Source organism: Natrix helvetica (assembly GCF_964273705.1).
Source record: "Natrix helvetica genome assembly, chromosome: 3".
NCBI classification, from domain to species: domain Eukaryota; kingdom Metazoa; phylum Chordata; class Lepidosauria; order Squamata; family Natricidae; genus Natrix; species Natrix helvetica.
The window spans coordinates 101,102,794-101,129,706 of record NC_138549.1 but is presented as its reverse complement, the minus strand read 5'-3'; the positions used below and the strand labels follow the sequence as shown (position 1 = coordinate 101,129,706).

The 26,913-nt window shown below is 33.8% G+C and overlaps 2 protein-coding genes across 11 annotated transcripts in view; both read left to right on the top strand.

Annotated features, from left to right (window-relative positions):
- Positions 1-26,913, top strand: part of CTH (cystathionine gamma-lyase) — a 414,207-nt gene that overhangs the window by 217,206 nt on the left and 170,088 nt on the right. The gene's annotated exons all lie outside the window — the stretch shown is intronic.
- The window catches only part of LRRC7 (leucine rich repeat containing 7), a 233,006-nt gene that overhangs the window by 164,402 nt on the left and 41,691 nt on the right, over positions 1-26,913 (top strand). For 8 of the 10 annotated variants that reach the window (XM_081949018.1, XM_081949019.1, XM_081949021.1 and 5 more), the window contains 9 exons: positions 5,335-5,464; positions 12,154-12,269; positions 15,628-15,697; positions 17,213-17,312; positions 17,948-18,072; positions 21,822-21,872; positions 23,025-23,225; positions 24,698-24,809; positions 25,859-26,039. In XM_081949018.1, the coding sequence (XP_081805144.1) occupies positions 5,335-5,464; positions 12,154-12,269; positions 15,628-15,697; positions 17,213-17,312; positions 17,948-18,072; positions 21,822-21,872; positions 23,025-23,225; positions 24,698-24,809; positions 25,859-26,039 (1,086 nt within the window). The remainder of the gene's footprint in view (positions 1-5,334; positions 5,465-12,153; positions 12,270-15,627; positions 15,698-17,212; positions 17,313-17,947; positions 18,073-21,821; positions 21,873-23,024; positions 23,226-24,697; positions 24,810-25,858; positions 26,040-26,913) is intronic. The other 2 variants (XM_081949016.1, XM_081949020.1) reach the window with 1 other exon arrangement.

The following is a 26,913-nucleotide window of genomic DNA, read 5'->3' as shown; positions in this document are numbered from 1 at the left end:
GTGATAATACTATGTCAAAGGCTAAACTCTTTTCTGACATGATAATTTTCTTTGGGCAAAACATTTTATGTGTAAAATACTAACAAAATGCATTATATCTGCGTGATGCATTTTTATGATTCTTACAAACATCAATGGTCCTTGCATTTTATTATTATAAGCAAAATATATAAATTGAACTTCTCCTAAAGGAAGTTTTATTGAGTTTGGATCTAGTTACAAAAGATAAATAATAGTGGCGAGAGTAATCATTCATCTGTAATCTACTAAAATCATGACAGTGGAAACATCTTCAGACATCACTGGCTCAATGACTTTGAAACAGAGATGAGCACCACCCTGTATAGTGGCTACAACTAGCGGAGTAAAATCTGCAGGGATTCTACCTTTACATAATCTACTAAAATAAGTCTATTATTATACTCTGGGGAAAAAGAACAGTAAAAACATTCTATAGGGCTATTCAAGTTATCTATAAATGATAGTCAATGACCTATTTCCAATTGCCAGCTTAATTTACAAATGATTAAAATTAAATAATATATTATTATATTACATTATATTACATTATATTATATTATATTATATTATAATAATATAATATAATATAATATAATATAATATAATATAATATAATATAATATAATATAATATAATATAATATAATATTCTGTTAAACTTGCAACCTTGCCAGATATTTATATGATAAAGGCCAGCTCTTCTTATAAACTGTTTGGACATTATTGAAGAATTTATAAATTGTATTATCTCTGACAAATAAAACTTATCTATTCCTGGTCTCATGTTTCAGTGGTAGCATCCAAAGTCAATACATGCAACAGACAGCGTGGAATATTATGGATTATAAATTGAATTCAATGTCAGTTCAAGTGTCCATAATAAATTATACGCAGCATAGTATCAAAAAAAGCCATCTGTGACTGCATTCTCACAATAGTAATTGTAAAAAATCTTCCATTTCTAACACAAATCTGTTTCAGATAATATTCAGCAAACTACTGATATAAAATACTGTTAATCATATTTAATACAGTTAAACATATATAAGGCCCACATTAGGAATTACATCATGGCAAGAAAAGCAGCAAGACATGGTTATTTTTTTCATTCTTATTGCATCAGGGAGTAATGGCCTTGTTTAGAGTGAAACACTCTGTTGATGAGGGAAGAATCACAGGAATAACCTCAAGGCCACTATGAAGAATATTCCAGGCACTTCGTATATAAACTTACTTGAATCTACCCAGAGTTAGACTCTGCCTGGACAAGTCCAGGTAAATTGACTAAGGCATTCTTTTGTTCTGTTAACTGATAGATGTTTGACCCTGTAAATCCTGAGGAGACAGTCAAGATATTTGGTGCAATTAACGTGGCCACCTATCCTTTAAACTCAAGACCCACCTGATTATTTAAAGCTGTCCATATAGTGACAAGTGGCTGGGCCATGTAGTAATGAATGCATCCTTGAGTAAGGGAATGGCTCATCCCTCTCCTCAAGAAGCCATCACTTGTCTGAACAATTTATCTTCTTGTTAAGGTTTCAGCTTATAGGAACCAAGGTGAAGTGAATAATCTATACCATTTTTAAAATCAGTATTCAGGCCAGAATCTAGTGTAGAGGTGGCATTGATCACTCTTATTAATGACCTACTGCAGAGCTGGGATAGTGATGGTGCAGTTGCCCTGCAATTGTTCTCAGCAGTTTTCAATAACACTGATCATGTTATCTTCCTGGACCAAATGTAGGTAAAGGAAGGAGGAGGGAAGGCAAAGGGACAGCCACAATATTGTGGTAGTTCTCAACCTTTTACCACAGCCAGTTCCAGTTGGTGTTGGGGGAGAGGGGGAGAGATTGAGCCAGAGACTCCTGTTTAACATCTACATTTAAATCACTGGGTGAAATCATCAGTCAACAGGGGATTAGATATCAGTATACTTGATCAATTCACTTGAATTTTTCATCTCAACTCCTATCTGACTAAGAGATGTTCAAGAGGCCTTGTTTTTACAAAATCATTATTTTTACAAAAAAAATTGCTAGAAGTTAAAAATCTCCCCTATTTGTATAGCCAGCCAGCAAACCTATCTATCTGACTTCCTTCCTTCCTGGTCACTGAGCTATGACTTCTCATATTTCAGTAAAGGAAGACATTTTGGCACGGTTTGTTTTAAAGAGATGAAGTGATCTAAATGTTCAGAGAAATTTCTGAAAACAACTAAAATACATATTTCTACACTCATGAATCAAGAAATGTAAAATATTTAAGCAATACTTAAGACCTGTTTGGTCTTAGAGTGTCAGGTTTCTCTGAACAGTATTCAATAAGAATAATTGATTTTAAAGTAATAGATAATTTTATGTCATTAGTGATATAATAATATATCATTAATATATTAATTTATAGGGTTTTTAAATTAATTTAACTTCAAAATAAGTGATTTAAATATTGCATTAATGAATAAAATAATTTGCAGACTGGAGAACTATTCAGTTCTTTCTATAACAGGTATCAAACTCGATTTCATTGAGGGCTGCATTAGGGTTGTGTTTGACCTTGGGGGGCCATGGTGGGTGTGGCCAGGGTAGGTGTGGCTAGTTCAGCATTACTCATGTCAGGGGCACCTGTGGTGGACCAAGTGCTAAGGAAGGATTTCCCCCAGACCTTCCCTCCCTCTCCTTATAATCTCCTTCCTTTTCTTCTTTTTCCTTCTCTCTTTGTTCTCCTTTCTTTTTCCTTCCCCTCCTTCCTTCTTTTTCCTTTCTTGTTCTCTTCTCTTTATTTCTTTTCTTTTTCTTTCCTCTTTCCCTTTCTTCTTTTTGTCCTTTTTTGGATACTCAAATGCAAAAGGGGAAACATTTCTCCTTTTGTTTTGTTTTGCTTTTAGTTTGTTTTGCTAGCTCTCTGCCAGCAGACATGGAGCCCAGGGAGGCCGTGAGCAGCCCCTGGGCTCCATTTTCACTGGCAGAGGGCTGCAGCAGGCCGCTGCATCAGAAAACAGAGCTGGAGAGGGCCTTGTGTGACCGCCCGGACTCTGTTTTCTCTGGCAGGGGCACTGTGGGCCAGTCCTTTGCTGTTTCCAGGGAGCCCCGTAGGCCAGATCTAAGCATCCCATGGGCCGGATCCAGCCCACAGGCCTTGAGTTTGACACCCATGTTCTATAATATTACATGCAATATTTAGAGTCATATTACCTTAAATGTCATCAGAAACCCAGTGTTTCTCTGCTGTTCCAGCTTTATTTATTTCAGACCATAATGACAATTATAAAAGAATATCACATCTTTTAGCATACTGTAGAGACAATGAATCATGATTGTTCTGCCAGGTGGTCTGTTAAAATACAATGCTTATGGCTGGATTAGCTTCTGTCAGTGCAAGTATAAAGTGGATCTCAGCTAATTTGTCTAAATGTTAGCTTTCCAAACAATTGCTTTCTCTGGTTTGAATGACAGCTTGGCAGCACAAACAATAAAATCAAAAACCTAACAGAGCCTTCAGCTGTTCTCTTTGCAACCAAGTTTACTAGTCACCACATAGCTTTAAAAAGGATGATAGATTTCAGTCAATTTTCCTACAAGTTGAGTAGCTACTAGCAGAAAAAAAATATATGGGGAACTAAATAGGTTATTGGTTATAGATCAATTGTTTTAGCTTTCTTAGACTAAGGACTTTTAAAGATAACAAATGAAAGGGTTTACAGGATATTCATACCTTTTCATGAGTTCAGGCAGTTTGTGAGAAAGAAGTTTGGAATCTTGCCATCTGTAAAACATATTATTATAGGCTGTGAGATGTCAGGAAATGTCCTCTTTCCGCCTACATTTCATAATTGGTAGCCAAGAATATTCCTGTTAAATAATAATTGCTCTTTGCCCAAATCCTCCCCTAGATTATTCAGAGATGATATACATATTTGTAAACAGTCAAATATAGATATTTAAGGTAATCCAGTAAAATTGTTGAAGTTTAAATAATAATATGAAGATGTACTTAATCAAACAACTTCAAATTCATATTTTGATATATGTTCTTTAATTTTACAGTAACTGTAGGTAGCTCTCAACTTTCTACCTCAATTGAGCCCAAATTTCAGTTGTTAAGTGAGACATTTGTTAAGTGAGTTTTGTCCCATTTTACAACCTTTTTGCCACATTTGTTAAGGGAATCACTTAACAAATTAGTAACATGCTTAGTACACATGTTTGCTAAGTGAATCTGGCTTCCCCATTGACTTTGCTTGTCAGAAAGTCACAAAAGGTTATCACATTACCTCAGGACACTGGAACCGTTATAAGTATGAATCAGTTGTCAAGAATCTGAATTTTGATGACACAATGGCAATGCTGCAATGGTTGTAAATGAGAAAAATGGTCGTAAGTCACTTTTTTCAGTGACATTGTAACTTTAAGTGCTCACTAAATGAACTGTTTTAAGTTGAGGATTACCTATTATAATATCACCAAAACCTTTTAGCAGCAATTGTTTTTCACTGTATTTCTTTTTCCAATACAAGGTCTATATAGAATGTTACCTATCAGTCTGAAAAACAAAACGTTCCTACAAATGATAAAATTTCCTTTGAATGCCTCATTTACAAGGGCCGATTTACAAAGTTATGTTACAAGGGCTGTAACATAACTTTAATTGTGAATTATTTTTATTCTTTATGGTCATTAAGAGAATCAAAGTGGAAGGATATACTATATAAAGTTTTGTTTTATTAAATAGTCTGTGTTAATGCTGTTGGAATTAAGAAATGATTATGAACAAACAATAGTGCCTAAAGAAAATGTAATGTTCAAGTAATAGCAACCAACAAATCATTAAGCTTTTAAACTAAAACATTTTTTTAAATCAAATGTGATATTATGGTTACAAGTATAAAATACTTCAAGTTCGCTTTTTGCCTTTTCTTGCAGGATTTGATAGTTTAGAAATATTGATAAAGTTCATTTCATTATGAATTTGACCTTTCTTATTTCATTTATAGTAGTTATTTGTAATTTCACATAGAAATCTTCTTGCATGAAGTAGCTTTTAGTCTGGAAAACTGGCAGTTAATAGTGGTACTGAATGGATTATTGCTTGCTTTAATTTGAAAGCAGCTCCAAATCTCTCTCGCTTTTGCACTCCCAGTATACCTTTATTTTGTAATTTAAAAGAAATGTGTAAGATAATTGATATTTTCACCCACTGAAAATCTTATGCCTATTTGCGTAGTTCACAAATCTGAATGTGGAAAGTTAATTGCAAAGAAAATAATGATTAATCCCTTTGAGAGCTAGACTAACAAATGTACTTAACATTTCAGTTTATCTTTATTAGAAGAATTTGACTGCAGCTGTAATGAACTGGAGTCTCTACCTCCCACCACTGGCTATCTACACAGTCTCCGAACTTTAGCTGTAGATGAAAACTTCCTGAGTGAACTTCCCAGAGAAGTAAGGATTTATTGGGAAATACAATCTACTTCAGTAATGCCTAGTCTTCATCTAAAATATTTTTTTCATTTGTTTTTTCATTATTAAGAGTACCAGGACTGTGTGCTTTAGTCATTGATTGAATGGGAAATGATAGTATCCAAAATCCGGGTGGAGTTTGAACTATTCTAGTTTGCAATGGTTCCAGATTTAATTACAGTAGAACCTCTGGTCACGAACCCTTTTGACCACGAACAAATGGGGGGAGATGTTATTTACAAACAATAGGAACCTACTTGTGGCCACTGCATTAATCTTGGTTAAGTTCGGGTCACGACCAAATCGGGTTGCAACTAAAGTTACAGAATGAATTATGGCCGTGACCAGAGGTTCTATTCTATTGGTGTATTGATGATGGCTCCCTCAGTCATCAAATGCTACTAAGTTGCTTTCTATCCAGAAAAAAATGCAGCAGCTAATGCATTTCAAAAAGAAAATGATAAGAGTCTCAGGAGATTTGAAGGAATTTCTTTATGATATCAACGTAGTATTGGTCTGTAATATGGAGAACAGTGGTTGGATGAATACTTTGTTAACAGGCAGCAAAAGCCATCCTGTATAATTCCTTCTGAATAATTTATATTGCAAAAACACCCAACGGATTACTAGAGACTTTCCTTCATTAATAGTTGAAGGACTACTAACACCTAGCAAACCACATCCATAAGCATAACCAAGGAGGACCAATTTCATTTTTCTTTCAGATTTATTTTGCCTTAGTAGTAGTATTTTTGGAAAATTCTTGGCCCAATTTTTAATCATTCATTGGGTGAGGGACTTTTATTTTCAACCTTTCTAATCATGGAATCAAGGAAGGATATTTTTTATTCTGTGTATGGAATCTTTTATTACTGTTTTTATTATTTTATCAGAAAAATAATCTTGCAACAGAAACAACGTAATTTTCAATAAAAACCCAAGTTTTCATGATTCAGATTCCATACAGTTCCTGAGTTCCATAAATGTCTGTAGGGGTAATCAGTTAAAGATGACAAAAAATCATCTTATTCCCTCCCTCCTCCATCTTCTTAGTCCTGCATCTTTAGCAGACATTAGAATCAACTGGTTTTCTATTATGAGAATAGTTTCTGATTTCTTCCCTTTTATTAATATAGCTTGCAAGACTGATAACTGGAACACCTAATCATGAACGTATATAATTAGAAGAGTATAGTATACGTAACTCTGATTTCTACCTTTCTGAGACCTGAGACAGTGCTTTATTGAATGAGAAAAATTATGGGCACATCCAATAGCAATCTTTTCAGTTTTAGAAGATTTCTCCTTCCTCTTCATCATCCCTCCTCTATACCTCAAGTAAACAGACAGTTTAACAACTACAAGAAACAGCTCTAAGAATTTTTACAGACTTCCTGGGGCAGGTTATCATTCCAAGGTATGAGATGTTCTTGAAAAAAGAGCAATCTCATTCATAAGGTTCTCATTAAGAAAAAAAAGATTAGGTTTGTGTTATTATTGTATACATGGACTGTGCACCTATGATCTATGAGTGGGGAAAAATACACATCTAATAGAAGATATATTTCCACATGACTTGATTCATCTGTTGTAGAGGTACCTTTCATAGTGTATAGAAATCCGAGAAGCAGAATGGCAGGTAATGTGGTTTAAGGTCTAGATCCAGACAATGTGATTATAAGTGAACATTATTATCTATTATTTTGCAATAAACAGTAATAAAAATGTATTGCAGATGACTTAGAAACTAAAGAATCTACTCTAGTGGCAGTCTAAGAGAAAGGTGTTCTCTTTTTTTGTACTGGTTAATTTTAGTGATCAAACATGATTGCAATCTTAGTGTTTCAGAATGTTCTCATTTAATTTCAGTCATACAAAGTAAAAAACAAGATCCAATCATTGACTGCCCAGCTAATCATTGTCTCTGATCATTTTATCTACTCCAGTATTCAACTCAAGTATTTGAGTATTCAACAAATTTCACAGCAGGAATTTCATGTTTTTGAAGACATTTCAACAACTGCATTTACTTCAGGATACACAATATAGCTATAAAGCTGCTAACTGGACCCATCAGTATTCAAAAACCAAGAAATGCATTTTGAGACTTTTCTAAGCAGTCTCCTTTACTGTTTCCTACCTATAGACAGAATCTTCCCAAACTAAAGCAAAATATTTGTACCATAAAACATATACTCTTAAGCTGTCTTAATTCTCTTTCACCCAAACAAACTCTCCAAACCAGTGGTTCCCAAACTTTTTCTGGCCATGCCCCACCTAAGCATCTTTAAAATTCTGACCGCCCCCTCCCATGACATTTAATTCTTACTTTACTCAAAAAGTGAATTTACGTAAAGGAAGCCTAAAAGGCCAATACTTGGTTTAAACAAGGTTCAAATTGCCCTCATTAAAAATCAAATTGTCCCCCTGGTGGGCCATAGGCCCCATGCTGGGAACCACTGCTCTAAACGGAGCTGTCTCTTGCTCCTCTGGAATGCACGCCTTCCCACCTGGAAATCTGAACAACATTCTTAACAGGACCTAAGTAGAATGATCACTTTATGCTTTTTCTTTATTAGTTCCAGGGGTCTTTAGCTTGTTTGGTTAAGAGTCAGATTTTCAACCAAATAGAAAGTCATTAAAAAATTATGTAAAGTGAGTCAGGGGTCTGCCTGTCTGCTATCAGCAGGATAACTCCAAAAATTATTTCTGAGAGTGCCAATATTAGTGGGGCCGGGGGTGGGCAGAATGAAACAGCAAAATAAGGATTGAGTTCAAACTTGATGGCTTATAACGAAATCTGTGGAAAGAAAAATGTCTGAAAATTTTCGCTAATCTATTCTTATGGGAGAGACAGTTTGGAAAGATGCTAATTCGTTCATTCTAAGCTACTCCCAGTCAAGTGACACAGAGCAGAGCTGTTTTAAGGGATTAGAAGGATTTCCAGAAAAGACACTTTTCATTGTTTTCCCTTGGGCCATGGACATTTTGACCACCCTTCTTTGGTTGATTCAACATATGAAACATGATTATTGGCTACAGGAAAAAATACCTACACAGACAGGCTTCCCATTTCTATACGTATACTACCATGCTATATCTCCATATCCATATCATGCTTCGTACATTTGCTTTTTCTTTATACTTCTCACCTCTTTCTTTTTAAGATCTCTTCAGCTCTGTGCACCACCACCTCCTTTCAACCAAATATATTTTCTGTGATATATTTCTTTACAATTACCCTTCTAACCATTCTCTCTATATAATCCAACCACTTCCATGTACTTCTTTTTGGTTACTCCACATTCATTCAAACAATATTCATTCTTGACCCTCTCTCTTCTTTTTTTACAACACACACTTCTTAAGTAATCCATTTTCATTGCATATTTTCATACCCTTCTGACAAGCCTTTCATTTCAAATAATAAAATGGATAGAAGCATGCTTTTATACCCAACCATTTTGCTTCTTTTGAAAGACATTCTTTTCTCTCAACAGACTGGCTATTTATCCATTACTTTTCTTACAGCATTTGCATATAATAAAATGTTTCTATCCATCTTCCTGTCTTTAGTAAATATTCTATCAAAGTACAGAAATTCATCTATTTGCTTTAAGTTTTGCTATTTATAATACTTGTAATCATTCACTTCATTTTTCTTTTTGTTTTGTTCTTTAATACATTGATTTTCAGATATCTGAAAATGTGTCTTCATACAAAAGTATAGACATATTTATGTACCCAAGCAACTTACATCCATGTTCACCACTTGCAATCCTTATACATTTGTTCATAAATGCATGAAGCAACCAGGGAAACTCCACAAAACCTTATCTTAGTCTCCTCATTCAGTTATTGAACTATTTGTTAACCATGCCACTTATGCTCATGCATATTTTATTTCCTTTATCAGTCTCCCAATTCCATATACAAGTCCATTACAAGCTTGATTATGTTAGCATATGATTTAATGATCTATTGAAGAGCAAAAAATTGATCTGCACACTACTTGCCAAGCATAAAGCTATCCTGAGTTTTCCACATTTTTCTTATTATCTCTTCATGGACCCTCTAACTCAAAACTTTGCTACTAATATTTCCCAGACACATTTCACAAAGTAATCCTCCTGAAGTTTTCACATTCATTGCAAAAAACCTTTTCCTTTCCTAAAGTGAACAAAGCAGCAACTTCCAATCATCACAAATGGATTTAGCCTTCATACATACATTATTCTTTACACAACTACTTCATAAGCAAGTAACATCTGTCTTTTAAGATTTCTGGCCTTATTCGTTTTCTTCAATATTTGCGTTAATAGCATTTTTTTAAAAAAAACTTTCTGTATACTACTCTCAGTTTTATACAAAACTACAAATATGTCTTCCATCATTTCCTCACTTCAGTTTCATTCCAAATACTTTTACTGTTTTCATTTTTAATTCCATTCACTCAGCTAGGAACTCCTTGCTTCATTATCTTCCTAGCTATTTATCGTCATCAAAATCATTTTGCATTTTTTTTCTTTTTCTTTTAATCTTAACTGTTTCTTATACTTTTTGGTTACTTTCTTACCAACACTGTTTCTTGATTTTCATACTATACAATATATACCATTCACATTTTTTACAGAAAATCATACATTATGTTACCTGCAGACTCTTCCAGTTTATTATTCCACCAACTATCCTTGTATAGATTTCCCTTCAGCTTAACTCTAATAATTATTATGGTTTTCTTCTTTTTATTTTGTTCCAAAAGACTCTCACCTCATCTTTCATCATGTCCACTTTTTAGTAATTCTTTGGAGAAATTAATCAGTCTTCTAATACTTTTTATAATGCTTGTAGTATTTGGTAAATCATATCCTGAGGCTACAGAGCATTTAGTCCTTAAAAGTATAATACTTTTAAGCTTTGTTAAAATATTGGGCCATTTCTTTAATGCTGATTTTTTTTTTAAGTAGAGTCTCATGTTTTAGTTTTCATTTATTATAATTTTATCTTTTTATAAGTGAGATGCACAAAGGGAAAAATATGAATCAATAACCAGTTCAATTTCTTTAAAAATATTTCTAAGGGAATATTGGTACAGTCAATGGATTCTACACTCAAAACCTGAATCTTAGTTTATAATAGTTTAGATAAAGTGTTAATTGCTTGAAAAAACAGAACTACCATCAGATATGAACAAAATTATTCAACAAATTCCAAGAAGAAATTAATCCATTGGCCTCTGAAAACATGGGGCTTCTCAAACATGTTTTTGTTCTTTTCTATTCTTTCAGAGGATGCTTTCAAAGTGGCAATGATATTAACTCCATATACGCATATTACTTTAGAACAGCCTTTCAGAAATTGATGCCTTCCATATGTGTTGGACCACAGCTTCTATTAACTCTATCCAGATTAGGAAAAGAAAATTAAAATAATGTTTATTCTGAGAGTTAGAAACTGATTTATGTCGAGAATCAGGATGATTATATGGTGCAAAAGCTAAGCAAGATGAAACAAGTGAAGCTTTTTACTTCTAAAGTGGACTAGTTTTCAATGTTGATTTCCTTTGGTGGCATAATCTGAGAATTGACAACAGGGCTCTTGTTCTGCATTTGCATTGCATATCATCATGCCCTTCTTCCATTTTTATTAATAATGTTGCAAGGTGTCTTTTGTTATTTAATTTTTTTTAAAAAAACTTTTTTTTCTTGTGTGATTCTCTTTCCATTAATACCCACCCACTTTTGCCTCATAACTCTACAGATTATGCATGGTGGCTACATAGACAGAGATAAAAAATAAAAGCAACATATCTAAAAGGAGCTTCTATGTGTCTGTAATCCGCAAAAATAAGGGTGACCATGTTCCATCCTCTTCATCCTATCTATCAGTATAGATATTGGATCACTTTATTATCCATACAAGATACATACAGTGCCATCACACATTAATTAAATATCAGTTAGGGACTTTTAACGTAACTCAAAATGTCTGCTTCATGGATATATTTTATTATGAATGAAGGCAAATATACATGTCTCAGGATAATGTTGCAGGGTCCAAACTGGGACCCTGATCAGATTGGACCCTGCAATATATTTTATTGTGAGCTGTCTATGTAGGAATGGCATATACATTAAAATAAACAAACAAACTGCATTGCCAGAATAGTGATACATTTTTCATTGCTAACCTGAGTGCATATATATATTGTCCCCATTGGTGTGAGAAGAGAGCTAGGTCACAACTCCTTTGAAGGATTGGAAGCAACTTAGAGAAAGTTTGCTTTTTAATAAGCTAATTAGGCCTGTGCATGCAAAGCAAGAATGCTGTTAAAACATGCTCCAGTAATAGGATAATAGGCACTTGTGATATCACATTGTTAGAGAAATGATGTGGGAAATAAGCATATTAGGCATATCATTCAGAGAACAAGCTGGTAAATTTCTTAACATGATGGGCTCCAGCATAAATCTGAAAGCTCAGAAGACAAAATCTCTGGTCCCCATGACCAATCCAGATTGGATTCTGCAACAATATCCTGGGGCACATATATTTGCCTTCATTTGTGAAAATTAATGAAATTTAATTAAAGTTAAGGCATCACAATTCATGAATCCTAAACCGTTGTAATCTCATTGAACATGTCTAACAACTGTCTTTCTTGTCTATAGATTGGCAGCTGCAAAAATGTAACCGTCATGTCCCTCCGTTCAAACAAACTGGAATTTCTTCCCGATGAAATTGGTCAAATGCAGAAACTCCGTGTCTTAAATTTGAGTGACAACAGGTAATACTTTTATTGTATAAATGTACTTGTTTTATGAGCATCACAAGAATATAGAACCATCTGCTGTGTAAATTACTAAAATACTCTTCTTTTAAAATGTTACCAGATTATTAGTTGACAGAATAACAAATATAAATTTATACTCTTTGCTTCTAGATATTTTGCCCTCAGGAACAACTTCTGTTTTGGAACTGTTATATTTTCCTGCTCTAGTTATTTCATTCTTACCATAAAGCAGCTGAGCTTTTTAAAGGGATTGATCAATGATAATCTAATCCACATAATTAGAATTGAAGTAAACAAGAAGGGGAAAAAGAAAAAAAACATCAGGTTAGGTTTGAAGTAGCACATAGTATCTGCTCCTACATGGTCATCTAATTGGGTGTAGTAATTCAGAAACTATTTCTGATTACCAATTGCTTAATGGAGTTGAATGTAAATACAAAGAAACTAGAAGCAGGGAAACTAATCAGTATTGAATGCTTATCCAAAAAAGTTTATTTTCTGAACTGATCATTTAATCCAAAACAAATTTCTGAACTGATCATTTACTTAGATACACATTGTGCTCTTTTTTAATTCTCATTGGACCCTTCTTCAATTCTCTCTGCCAGTACAAATCCTTGAGTCTAGCTGACATTTCTCTTGGCAATCTGACTAAAAAAAATGAAATGAATGGATCCTCCTGTCCCAAAGAGAACCTAAAATATTTATTGCTTAGAAAACAACAAATATTTTTTCCCATAGGCAAAGGAAGAAAAAAACCATAGGGGATTCCTTCAAATGTAATTTTGAAAAGAAACTATGTCACTTTTCATTTTGATTAGTGTATACAATTTGTAGATGATCAAAGGTTAACTAACAAATTCTTTTACCGCTCCAAACTCTTTCTTAGAGGAGAGTTAAGTGTATGGCTACTATAGTCTTTTAAAATATTTTATGGCTTAAACATTTAAGTCATATTTTGAATAACATGAAGCTAAATAATCTATTATATACAAATTAATAATAGTAGAAGAGAAAGAAATTGAGAATACCACAAAATACAAAAACCTGCAAATAGAAGTAGAATGACTGTGACAAAAGACAGCAAAGATAGTACCAGTAGTGATAGAGGCATTGAGTGCAATCCCAAGACATCTGGAATATCACTTGAACACATTAGCATTGATAAAATTACTATTGGTTAATTACAAAAGGCAGCTTTACTCCAAACAGCTTACACATCCTTGAAAGATACCTCTAACACATGAAACAATATCTGTCTATCTCAGGTCTTTGGTAAGAACTCGATAAGTGGATAAAAATGCCACAACCCAGTCTAAATATCTGTCTGACTGTACGATAAACCATAACATAATTATAATTGCACTTATTTAGGAGAAACAGGTACTAAATGCAAATAATTGTCCTTATTTAGGGACATATTTAGTATTTGTTTAGGTGAAACAAGTACTAAAAGGCAGTTTGAACTAATATAAAAATATCTTTCCTTCTTCTGGCTTTTAATTGAAGAATTTAGCTAAATGCTCTCCTAAACATTTTGCAGCACTGTAAGCCTCTTGATAGGGATGTGGTGGGCCAGTGGCTAAGACGCTGAGCTTGTCGATCAGAAAGGTCGGCAGTTCGGCTGTTCGAATCCCTAGTGCTGTGTAACGGAGTGAGTTCCCGTTACTTGCCCCAGCTTCTGCCAACCTAGCAGTTCAAAAGCATGTAAAATGCAAGTAGAAAAAGTAGGAAACACCTTTGGTGGGAAGGTAACAGTGTTCCATGTACCTTCAGTGTTTAGTCATGCCAGCCACATGACCACGGAGACATCTTCGGACAGTGCTGGCTCTTCGCCTTTGAAATGGAGATGAGCACCACATCCTAGAGTTGGGAACTAGCAGATATGTGCAAGGGGAACTTTTACCTTTACCTTAGGTCTCTTGATATCAACTGTTAAAGAAATGAGTGTGAAAGTAATATTGCTACTTGTAGGCTTCCTGTTGACATCTGATTATCTTCTATGAATATAGAATTTTGGATAGATAATTCTTTTATTCAGATCTAGAATGGTTATTCTTTCATTTAATACCAAGTAATTTGGAGTTCAACATAAAAGCTTCTTTTGATTTCAAGAATGGAATGTAGTTTCTAATCTTATTGTATTTCTAAGGATTTCTTTCTATTTGATAAGTTCTGGGCATGCTGTATCATAGAGAGAATGAGAATGACACCAGCATTTGTATGAGCAACTTCAGTGGCATGAGCTGGTTTACATATGCACCAAATTGTTTACATCTTTTTGTGACAGAAGCATGAAAGGAGTGTCACATCACATTTTATACAAAACCGATAGCTAATGAGACATAGTGCAGTGTGTAACAATGAGATTCCTCCAAAAGCAAGAGAACTTGTTACATAAGTGAAATAGCTAAAATATTTTTTGAAATAGGTCATTATTGCTTTTATACAGGTAGTTCTTGACTTACAACAGTTTAATGATAATTGTACTGAAAAAAGCAACTTATGACCACTTTTCACACAAACATTCCAACTTCAGATATTTGGCAACTGTCTCATACTTAATGACAGTTGCAATGTCATGGAGTCATGTGATCATTTTTTATGACCTCCTGAGAAGCAAAGGTAGTGGGGAAGCCAGATTCACTTAACAACCATCTAACTAACTTAATAACTGCAGTGATTCACTTAACTTAGCAAGAAAGGTCCACTCAATTGTGGATGTAAATTGAGGACTACCGTTTTAGCACCAGTTCCAAATTATAGTTTAATAAATCTAATAAATCAGAATCTAAATCAGGCCTCTCTTTTATTTTTACTATTATACATTATTATGGAGAAAATTATTTGACAACTAATTTGAATAAATGTCTTCAAATTGTAAATAAGGGGGGACATCACAAAATAGAAATCCCAGCAAGGACTAGCTGGAATCTATACAGCCAAAAATATTTTTAAAACAATAAAATATATTCCTATTAAATGTATTAAAAACTCTGTTCTTCTTAATAAAAGTGAAGTTTCTAGATCCCAACTAATTCAAAAGTGCTTGACAGTTGTTGCATATAGATGAGCAAATCATATCTAAAATTGTCAGTAGTTTCATTAATTATTTTAACCATCTAAAGATTTAGGAAACATTTTTCATTTTAAATGAAAAAGTTACCCGTAAATGAATGTTTCTGTTAAAAGATTTTTTAAAATAATTAAAAGATATATTAAAAATTATTAAATGTTTATTGTGGAATCACTGTGAAGTGTTTAAATAATTGACAAAAACCTTAATAATGTTGTATTCAGGAAGGATTCATTTTGTCTAAATATTTGTGTGTGTTTTTTTAAAAAAAAACAGGTTAAAAAATTTACCTATCACTTTTACAAAGCTTAAAGAACTTGCAGCATTGTGGCTTTCAGACAACCAGGTATGTATTTAATATCCATTTGTACATAGCAACTAAATAAAAGGACTGGTATATTTGTAAAATTCATAGTCATCATGACATCATTAAGTCATAATTTCAGATTGTGCGTTTTGGATACAGAAGTTTAAACTGTATGTTTCCCCAAATTTTTACTTATCATCATATTTTTTAGTGAATCTACTGATGGCAAAGCACTTGGATTCTTGATAAAAGAACTGAGTATTAGGAAATTGTCTGCAATATCTAGACTTTTTGTTTCTTTTTTTACAAATAGTATTTCTAGATTTTGTTTTAGAAAATATAATTAATAAATAACTTCGTTTTGAACTGACTGAAGTGCAAGATTTCAGTTCAGAGTTTATCTTAATATATTATTTATCTTAGTAATTTATACTTTTCAAAAAGGCATATTTAATTGAACTATATTCTAATGTGCATTATTCTTACAGAGCAACTCTGTTGTCTGGGAAAAGCATCTCACAAAGTATAGGATCACTCAGATTTCTCCTCTGCAGAAGTATCCCATGTCTTTTCCTTCTTGTTGGGAAAAATCCAACCAGGAAAGGGGGGGGGGGATGAAACATGGGAAGGAGATTGGAGGATGTTTTTATTTCACAGATAGGACAAAAACATCTACCCAACATGAATAAAAATATTTAACCCACCCTGCAGAACAAAAAATCATCTCTTCTATTTATTTATATAAACCATTCACTTAGATACAAGTTGTCTCACTGTGAAACTTTTTTTTTGAGTAAGCATGCAAAAAGTTGACTTTTACATGCAAATAGAAAGAGTTTCTTAAGTTCTAAGCCCCCAATAATTGTGCTCAGGTGTCTTTTCCTCTAAAATGTCAGACATAGTGAGACAAGTTTTTTCATGGTGTCTTTTCCTGTTCAGATAAATCTTCTGATGGAGGGGTTGCCTTTCATAAAATCACCACGTTTACGCAGGTTAAGCCAGGAAGAGTGAGTTGGAGTGCCACACTAAATAAAAACAAATCGTATTGTGGTTTAGTATTTTGAATGAAGCTGTTTCATACAAGAAAAAGCTCAATACCTGTTTGCTATTATCCTATCCCTACCCTACCCTTCAAAAATGATACATATTTTTTTCTCTGATTTAAATGAGCCAAGCAGAGATACTATAGGAAAGGATATGTGTGTATTTCATGTGTGATTCTGAATTGTACCCATAGTTTTAAAGACAACATAATTTCCTTCCTGTATCAAAACAGTACAGCAACATAACGAACAGTACATAAATCACAATAGTGCATCATCATCTGTTGTTTGTAGATGTTACAGGGGTCATAATGAAATACAATTTTGTACCTGAATATTAACAGGTTTTCATTTTAAATAAAGGTTATTACCAGTACCCTTTGTAATGAAACACTGTTAGCATTCATAATATTTTTAATACCATAATTTAATTTGCTTCATTGTTACTTCCCCCCCCCCCATGAAATAGAATATTCTATATTGCGTGTGTGCATTTTTCTTTAATTTACAGTCTAAGGCTCTGATTCCTCTTCAAACTGAGGCACATCCAGAAACAAAGCAAAGAGTGTTAACTAACTACATGTTTCCTCAGCAACCTCGTGGTGAGGAAGGTAAAATTATTAACCAATTTTTCTAAATGCACAAAATAACACAATGGCTATTTAATATCCAAAAGTAAATAGAAATCTTATTAATAATTCTATTGTTTTTATCACGGTAATATCATTGAAATAATTTACATATTTCTGAAGCAATTTCACAAAGGCATGCCTTGTTTAGCTTCACAGATTTCCTGGCCAGTTTATCTTAGATTAACTTTTGCTTTCTGCAGTCAGAATTACGTCCCAAAGCCAAAGTGTTACAGAAAATAGAACTTGCACAGATTTTTTTAAAAAAGATCTCAGTATCAAAAGAATTCTATATTTAGGATGGCAAGTCTTAGGCTGTGTATTATGATGTCATAATTTTGGGTTTATGCTATAGAACCTATGAGTGAAATTAAGCTCTGAATAATTTTCAATAGTTTTCGAAGGGCCAGGAAATATTTTTGTCTTCTTGCACTAAACATAAGTAAGCAAAAGAGAAATGCTTAAAATCCATAAATGAATAATGTAGAAATGAAAAAAGAAACATGGCATGCAACGGTGCCTTTTTATTTAGAGTCATTATAAATTTAAAAGAATAGCAAGTAACATTTGTTAGCTAGTTTATTTGATTCTAGCCCTCATTTCTAAATTAATTACAGATTTCCAGTCTGATAGTGATAGTTTTAATCCTACTCTGTGGGAGGAACAGCGGCAGCAACGTATGACAGTGGCCTTTGAGTTTGAGGAAAAAAAGGAAGAAGAGGAAAATGCAGGAAAAGTTAAGGTAAGTGGAATTATATTTCTTGATTATAGTTGCAGTTCAAGTAATGTTCAGTGAATTTAGAAAACAATAAATTATGGGTGGAATACCTATGACCTTCTAGAACAGGGATATCAAACTTAATTTGGCTCGCGGGTTGCTTAGATCTGGCTGTGGGGCTGCTCTGGAAACAGCAAAGGTCTGGCCCATGGTGCCTCTCCCAGAAGAAATGGAGCTTGGGACGTCACCTCATATGAGTGATGTCAAGCTGGCCACGCCCACCCCAGCCACACCAACCCAAGGTCAAACACAATCCTCAATAATGCCGAGTTTGTTATCCCTGTTCTAGAACGTGCTGAATCTAAGTTGTCAGTTCTCCACTTTGAGCCAGACTGACTAGATCCACTGATAGTTGTTGTTCATCAACATTATACATTATGGGTATATTATAAATACCCAACCATGGAATAATATCTACTCCACATATCTATGTATCAGTGTAGTATCTAGTATATACATATACATACATACATACATACATACATACATACATACATACATACATGCGTATGAGATATTATTGATTGTATAGGAATATCTTTTGAAATGTGGATTGTCTTCTGGGACTTTGCTTGAACTGTGCAATGTTAGCTATGAAAGATGAACCTACATATTTCTAAATCTGCATTGTGAGGACATTCTATGATTCTGATCCTCTTTTTTAAATAATGCTTTTCCTCTAATAGCCATCTTGTCTTAATGCCCACGGTACACTTGATAGTTGGTATAATGGCCCATTAAGACTTGTGACGTTCAGAAAGAAAGCAATATTTGTCACTATTATAAATACCTACTGTATGGAAATTGAAATTACATATTGCCTTCTTACAAATTAGATTTGGCAGAACTAAAATGACTGCATTCTAAATGCCTCTTGTGCCATATTTTACTGTTTCAAAAAACAGGAATAGTATATGATCAATGGAATTGGATGCCTAAACTTGACAAATGTCAAGTTTCTCTTATTAGTTAAGAGATAGCTGTCATTTTAAAGAGATTAATAAAGGAGATTCATTGTATATAAAATAGAGCAAGAGAGAGAAAAGCCAAACCAGAACTAATTATACAACAGGGAATATCATAAGAATTCAATTAATTCATTTATATTAACATGTCTTTTTTTTTCAAAATTGCAAACCGTAATCCTAACCCTTTATTTTACAAGGAAACCTATACAATATATTGATAATATAGTCAATATATTGAAATCTTATTCCATAATCCTATGGAAAATTCTACTTTCATAGAATTTTGTATATTAACTATAAAAAACCCTTCTTATTTTCAATTTCTTCTTGAATCTCTATATGTTATACAAGGAAACCCAAAAATGCTATTACCGTGATCTCTGCAGTGCCCACTTCACCTACCCCTTCTCGGGCAATTCCAGGCAGCAGAGATCACGGTAACAACATTTTGGGTGAAAGTGCAGTGATCTCAGGAACCAAAGCATTTGAATCAAACTTGATTGTATCCCATTCCAGGTTTTTAACTTCCCAATCTAGCATCCTGAGAAAAGCCTTCGTGCAGAGGAGATTGGTCCTCCTCCCGTGCTCCACACCGCCCCAATCTGCCCGGATCTGTCATACAGCAAAGATATATGGTAGCTGGGCACAATAGCAGCAATAGCAATAAGCACTGCATGACAGATCCGGGGGGATTGAGGAGATGGAGAAAAGAAAGAGGACCAATCTCTCCATGAAGACTTTTCTTAGGACGCTAGATCTCCACTTTCTCTCTGGAAAAAACTATTGGCATCATTGTGATCTTGGCTAGTGGAAGAAGCACAGGATGGAAAGGAAACTTTGGAATACAGCAGCCCCGGGTCAGGAGTCTCCCTAGAGCCTGGCACCTGCTTTTGTCCTGAGATTAAGGAAGCGGGATTGTGAAGAGGACTGTGAATAAGCCTGGTTGTTTAAGGCAGCAGCCTTGCTGGGTTGTTTTCTTTGGGCTTCCCTTTTATTGCTCAAATGCTGCCACGAGGAACTGTTAGTCCAAACAGAAGGGATCCCCACCTCTCCTCGCCCAATGGGCCATTTCCGATCAAATGCAGCAGCGGATGTTCAGCAGCCCCCGCATGTCTTTTCCTCCTCGCTATAGAGAAATGGCAAGCCAGCTGCTGCTCCTTGGACCAAGCGGCTCCACGTTGCTGCTGATCTGAGGGAAGGGGAGAAAAATAAAGCACAGAGAGAGATGTTTCGTCCTGCCCTGCCATAGGAGGGATAGTGAAGAGTAGATTTGAGATCGATAAAAGCCTTACCCTTTAGGAATATCGAGCTCACACGTGTCACGTTTTTTTTTATGGGAAAAGGGTGTGTCTTATACTCTGAAAAATATGGTAACCACAATATATAGTAGAACACAAACCTATGAACAAACAATATAAATCAGATTCTGAAAATAATCTGAATTTATTCACACTTGATATGAATTCACCCATTCAGAATTTATCTGAAATCTGAAACTGTAATGTGATTCCAGATTTGGATTAAGAAAAATTCTTGTTAGCCATAATTATTGTTAATATAATTATAATGAGGATTTATTATGATAAAATTTGCTTATATAGTAATATCTCTGCAAGAACTCAAAATCTGGGAACAATTGAAATACATTCTTTTAAATCCCCATATTAAAGAGGCAGAGTACAGATGCCTATTCATTTTTCATCATACTGTAGATGTAAATACAGAAAAAGATCAGCATTTTCCCTAAAATGGTTGCAAGTCCATGGGAATGGGACTTTTTCAAAATAAATGGGAAGTTTTTCAAAAATTAAAATTTAAGAAACTTGAAAATATTGCAGTGATATATGAATTTATAATACTTCAGTAAAAGTCAGTGTGTTCTTTATCTCGAGAATGCTTACAATTATAAATATGTTTGAAGAAATTCACATTGCAATTATCTATCTCGATATCTGATCAGATATTTACTGACCGGCAAATATTTGGGTATTTTAAAAATGATTTTCTTGCAATATCATCCAGGTAATGTAACATAGGGTAAAAATTTCATTATTATTATTATTATTATTATTATTATTATTATTATTATTATTATTATTATTATTTATTAGCGTTTATATACCGCCCCCTCTCCCGAAAGGGACTCGGGGCGGTATACAGTCCGTATTAAAATACAACAGATTAAAACATAGAAATAACTACATAAATACATGTATGAGAGGAGGATAAAATATGCCAAACTGTACAGCTAATAAATAAATCAATACAAAAGTTTAAAATATCAGGTTAAATTTAAAACACTATCCCTCTAAAAACCAGTAAGAATGTGTATGCCAGGAGGTAGACGTTATAAATTATGCCAAACCAGCCAGTCGGAACAGGTGTGTTTTTTATTTTATTCATGTTATAAGTTCTTAGAACTTTTCAAAATATTTTATATCTTGCTTCTCTGTCATATGCATTGCAGATATCTTTCTCTTGGGTAAAATATAAAGGCGTTATTTTAAGGGCAAAAGAACCGTCAACATCAAAGGCCTGATTTTTAAGAAAATGCTTGTCCTAAAGCAGTCTGCTATGTACTTATAAGTTGCTTTTTCTATTTAATTGAGACAACTCTTATAACAGATTTTTTTCATAACAAATTTACATTGATGACTCTTATAACATTTGCTTTTGGTCAAGTATATCATTGTTTGCTGAATTGAATTTGTCAGTAGAAATTAAAAAAGAAATTCTTCTATCCAGGAATATTGCACTTTGGAAGGTTTTTATCCCCAGCGGCATGCTACTTCTGAGGTAACTTTAAATGTGAAACATAAAAGACCATGAATAGAAAGGGAGTCTAGACTGCATTGGTAATTATCCTTTTTAATATTAATATAGGAATATCTTCACCCTACTTCTATTTAGCACATCTGAGAATAATTTATCACTGAAAAATAATATTGATCTAAGATAAATTGCTTTACTCAGATACCTTTGTTTGTTTTAGTTTAGCTACTTTGTATTTTTAGTAGCTTTTCCAGTGCATGTACAATTTGCTTATGTCCCTCCTGTTTTTTTAGATTGTATTGGGCATCAGTTAAGCCATTGCCCAGGTCATGTATTAATACAAGTGCTTAGATGAACCTATCAGCATTTGCAGTCTTTAGACTATCAATGAGAGTGTTAGTGATGTTATATCCACTCATTACAGTTAAGTAGTTCTTGTGCTGGACCTGTACATTGACGTTATGTAATATTTTATATTTGCTACTGAGGTCTATGTTTGGATGTGCTTGTCTGTAATGCGTATTTTATTATACTTCAACATTGAGTGTAAATTTGTACCATAGTTTGTATTTTTCATATCAGTCAAGCTTTTTTGAATGGATGCCTATTAAGCTGTGTATGCTTTGGAATCTTGGCTGTACATCTATTTTTTATGTTTGTGGTTAATAAAGTGTCACAGTTTATTCAAGTACTCCCATTTATCAGAGTAGGAAAATAATTGTTCAATATTGAATGCAATTCACTTAAGTTTCATTGCTTTTATAGACTTAAGGACAATTAGGCTTCTTTTGGGTTGCTACAATATATTCAGATAAGCAGTCACAATACTGTGCTATAGATCCAGTGACATTCCACATACTAATGAATTTCTAGAATCTGCCTAAACTATTAGAGGAATATTTTACATCATAACTATCATGGTATAATTTAAATCAAATTTTTATTACTGACAACAATGGATGGGAATTCTGCATCACCCTATTAAAAGTAATCCTGGCTTTTGCTTTTCAAAAAGTGCAGTGTAGCAGACGTTTTATGTTAACATTGTCTCAAATTCCTAAATTCACTGTCTGTGTTTTGCAATGCATATCTCCTTGATAATCAAAGTGAAAATTTTAACAATTATTCTTCTTTTCTGCTTCTACTTTTAATTTATTTTGTTAACTACATATTCAGGTTGAAATAAATTTAAAGCGTTATCCAACTCCATATCCAGAAGATTTAAAGAACATGGTGAAATCTGTTCAAAATCTGGTGGGCAAATCTACCCATGGAGTGAGGCCTGAGAATTCAGCACCATCTGGCAGTGCAGAACAAGTTGTGAAAGACAAATATGAGCATAAGTGGCCCATGGCAACAAAAGAGCTGTCAGTGGAGGTAACAAAGAATAAACACCAGTGCTCTTTAAAGTAATGATTTTAAGATTGAAGCAGTATCTGTCTGTCTGTCTGTCTATCTATCTATCTGTCTATCTCTATTGTTATAACTCTCCAGTAGTTAGTAATTATTACATTGATTTGGAGATCTGGAGAACTTCTAGATCTAGAAGGTCCAAAATAGATGATCAACAGAAAAGTTGGTTTTCTCAAGAGAAGATAGATATAGAAGATAGATTGCTTCATAACCACTTAAAGACATATGCATGATTCTTTGACTTATGAGAGAAGTATAATCATTAATTTCAAGATGAGGTGTTCGTTCAGCAATTTTGCACATACATTAGAAATCAATTGCACAGGTAGATGACTTTCTGCACACAAGTCATTTTATTTAAAAGAAGTATGTTATTAATAGTAAAAACTAAATAAAACCATTGTTAAATCATTACTACAGATAACAAAAAAAGAAAATAAACAAGAACCTTGGTAGTATAATATGAAAATAATATGAAAATAATGTCAGTTTAGTTTAACTGTCATCCAGAATGGCAATCAATTGCAGGGAGGAATCAGTTGATGAAAATTAAAGAAATAGTAAAAATTATCATGTTTTCTGCTTGTCCTGCAACCTGACCAGTTATAAAATTCTTCATTGCCAGGTATAGAGTAGAACAGAAGTAAATTGAGAAAAAAGCAACAGCAAGAAATAGGAAGTAATCAATTTTGACTTTAAATACCTTAGGCAAACATGCTGCAACAGAAGATATAGGAAACTAATCTAAAATGCCAAACAAATTGCGGATCTCAGAAAAATAAGCAAACAATAAGGTCTAAAGGTCTAAAAGGAACATTCTAACTACAGTAAAACAAGTAATACTCCCAGTGTAAAAATCATTTCCACATGCAAGAGAAGGTTAAGATATTTCACCCTAGGTCCATTTTTAGCATACAGCTGAAACTCATCAAACATCTTGTAGTAGCTCATCTATTTTCATGCCAAAACATACAGTCTTCTAGCACTTCTGTGCTTTCTGAACATGCACTCAGTATCTCTCAGATCAGGACTTGGCTCACTTGGCCTTGGCTGAAAAGTCCCTGAAGTGGAAGATTCTGGCAAGCAGGATTCAGTTCCAAAGGCTATTCAGGTATACTCTGCAGCATGGAACTACCAAGTAGGCAGCAGGCTCTCAGTAGTTCCAAGCTGTCTAATTATGTGTATTAGGCTGGGGGCACGTCATGCTTTTGTGAGCATGAGTTTGCTAGTCATGCTTCTTGATTTTTAATATGTAGGTTAATGTTTTGGATAATTTTAATACTGAATTATGCCAGATAATATTTGCCACTATCTTCCAAGTGAATGTACTTAGTACTCATAGTTCTCATAAAAGTATAGTTTAAAGTCCACTGAAAATTGCATCTTTGTTAGTGTCTTTATGTTATTCAATTCTCCAATATAATTCCAATTTATAGGATTCTTTTGTACACCCAGTGAATGACATGAGGATAGGAGAACTTCGCCCCTCAATGACTGATGCACCATTATATCAACCAAAGCTTGTTCTTTTAGGAAAAGAAAAAAAAGGTACTTGATTTTTCTGAACACCTGTGTCATAACTGAAGATAATGGGTGAAGAACAATGCAGAACTGCTATTGTTCTTTATACGGAAATGCGATATGTGATCAATGTTTTTAAATATATAATTATAAAACATCAGACTGATCCTGAATCTTGAATAGAATAGCGTAGTTGCTTACTCACCAAATTATAAGTAATTTTATAATACAGAGGTCAGAGATTATTATGAACATTTCATCATATTGAAGTTGTAGCTGAGAAGATATTGCATAGTAATATATCTTGATAATAGCTACAGTACTTTCATTTACTGAGGAAAGACAACTGATCCATCTTCAAGCAAAGTACCCGGCCATCTTGTCTGTGACATTTGCAGTTTGCTCAAGCTCATGGAGAGTGTGGAATGCTGTTTCAGTAGCAAAACAAAAAATCAATTCTTCCTTCTATCAATACAATTAATATATTTTAATCAAAGAAAAATAGCTATTTTAACAACCGTATGTATAAGTGTGAAAAGCAAAGCGCAAAAGTATAATAAAAAATCAATGTGCTGTGTAAGGCAATCTGCATTAATTGATTGCCATCATCTCTGGAAGTGTCCCATGTGACTGAAGATAGAAAAGCAAGCAGAGGATAATGCTGATTAGCTGCATTTGTTTTTTATGGGGAGTCCAAGCAGAAGCAGATATGTGGCTAAAGAGAACAGAAAAGGATGGGAAATCACTTTTCTGGCTTTAATTATAACATATATATGAAGAGGTGTGGTGGTGCAGTGGTTAGAATGCAGTATTGCAGGCTAATTATGCTGACTGCCAGAAGTTTGATCCTCACTGGCTCAAGGTTGATTCAGTCTTCCATCCTCCCAAGGTTAGTAAAATGAGGACCCAGATTGTTGGGGGCAATTTGCTGACTCTGTAAACTGCTTAAAGAGGGCTGTAAAGTACTGTGAAGTGGTATGTAAGTCTAAGTACTATTGCTATATATATTTTTTTCCGAAAAATTCATCCTTGAATTTTTTTTATTTCATATTAACAAGTTACTTTGTTTTCTCCAGAATCAACTGATGAGTCTGAAGCCGATAAAGTTCACTGCAGGAATAACAGTGTTTCTTCAGGCACCTACTCAGACTACTCTCCATCACAAGCGTCTTCTGGGTCTTCTAATGCTCATGTTAAAATAGGATCTTTGCAGACTACAGCTAAAGATGCAGTGAATAATTCATTGTGGGGTAACAGGTGTGTTTATTTGATTGACCTCAAGTTGACTATAGGGATATATAGATTATTTAACCAAAAAGCTTAAATAAACAGAACTAAAAAGAAACCAGCAAATCCTACATTTTAAAAAATACTGAAAGTACTCTCTGAAAGCATGGGCTTGTGGATGTCATTATAATTTCAGCAAAATTCAGACAATAATGCTTAGAACCTGATTCTTGTCTTTGATTCTTGATTTTTCTGAGATTCTCCTATCCAGAATTCAGATTTTTGGTATGCTTCATGAATGAATCAAAAATCAAAACTTCTTATACCTTTCACAAATTCCCAAGGAACTATTTCTTCTGAAAATTCTAATCAAAGGCCATAGAAGGTTATGTAATGATTATGTATCATCTAGTTTTTCTCAATCAATATATACCTGTTTAAATTAACTGCTGGGCAATTTTATTCCTTCAGGGTTATAGCCAATTACTTTTTGAAAGAGGCTTTGACATTGATGGTAAGCTCAGTGCTATGTGCTTAAATTAAATGTATTCCTGCATTTATTACAAAGGGAGGGAGGGTGGCAGGACCGAAGGAAGGAAGTTATTTTACTTTTCTCTTTCCCTCCCTCCCCATCCAATTTCTACTTCATTCGAGTTCTGCTATTTGGATGGAAAATAATTCATTCCAAGGTGGATTTTATTGATAACAAAGAAAGAGTTAAGCACATCAATATAGCTTAGAAGTGCTTCATTGGCCTCATCGTTCCAAAAATTTGTCGGTTCTGCTTGTATAATATTTTGTCTATTGCAGAATTTAAAACAAATCAACATGGGCATTAACAGATTACCCAATCAATTTCCGTATTCCTCTCCAGCCTAGATTAACATTCCATTCAGTAATAGAT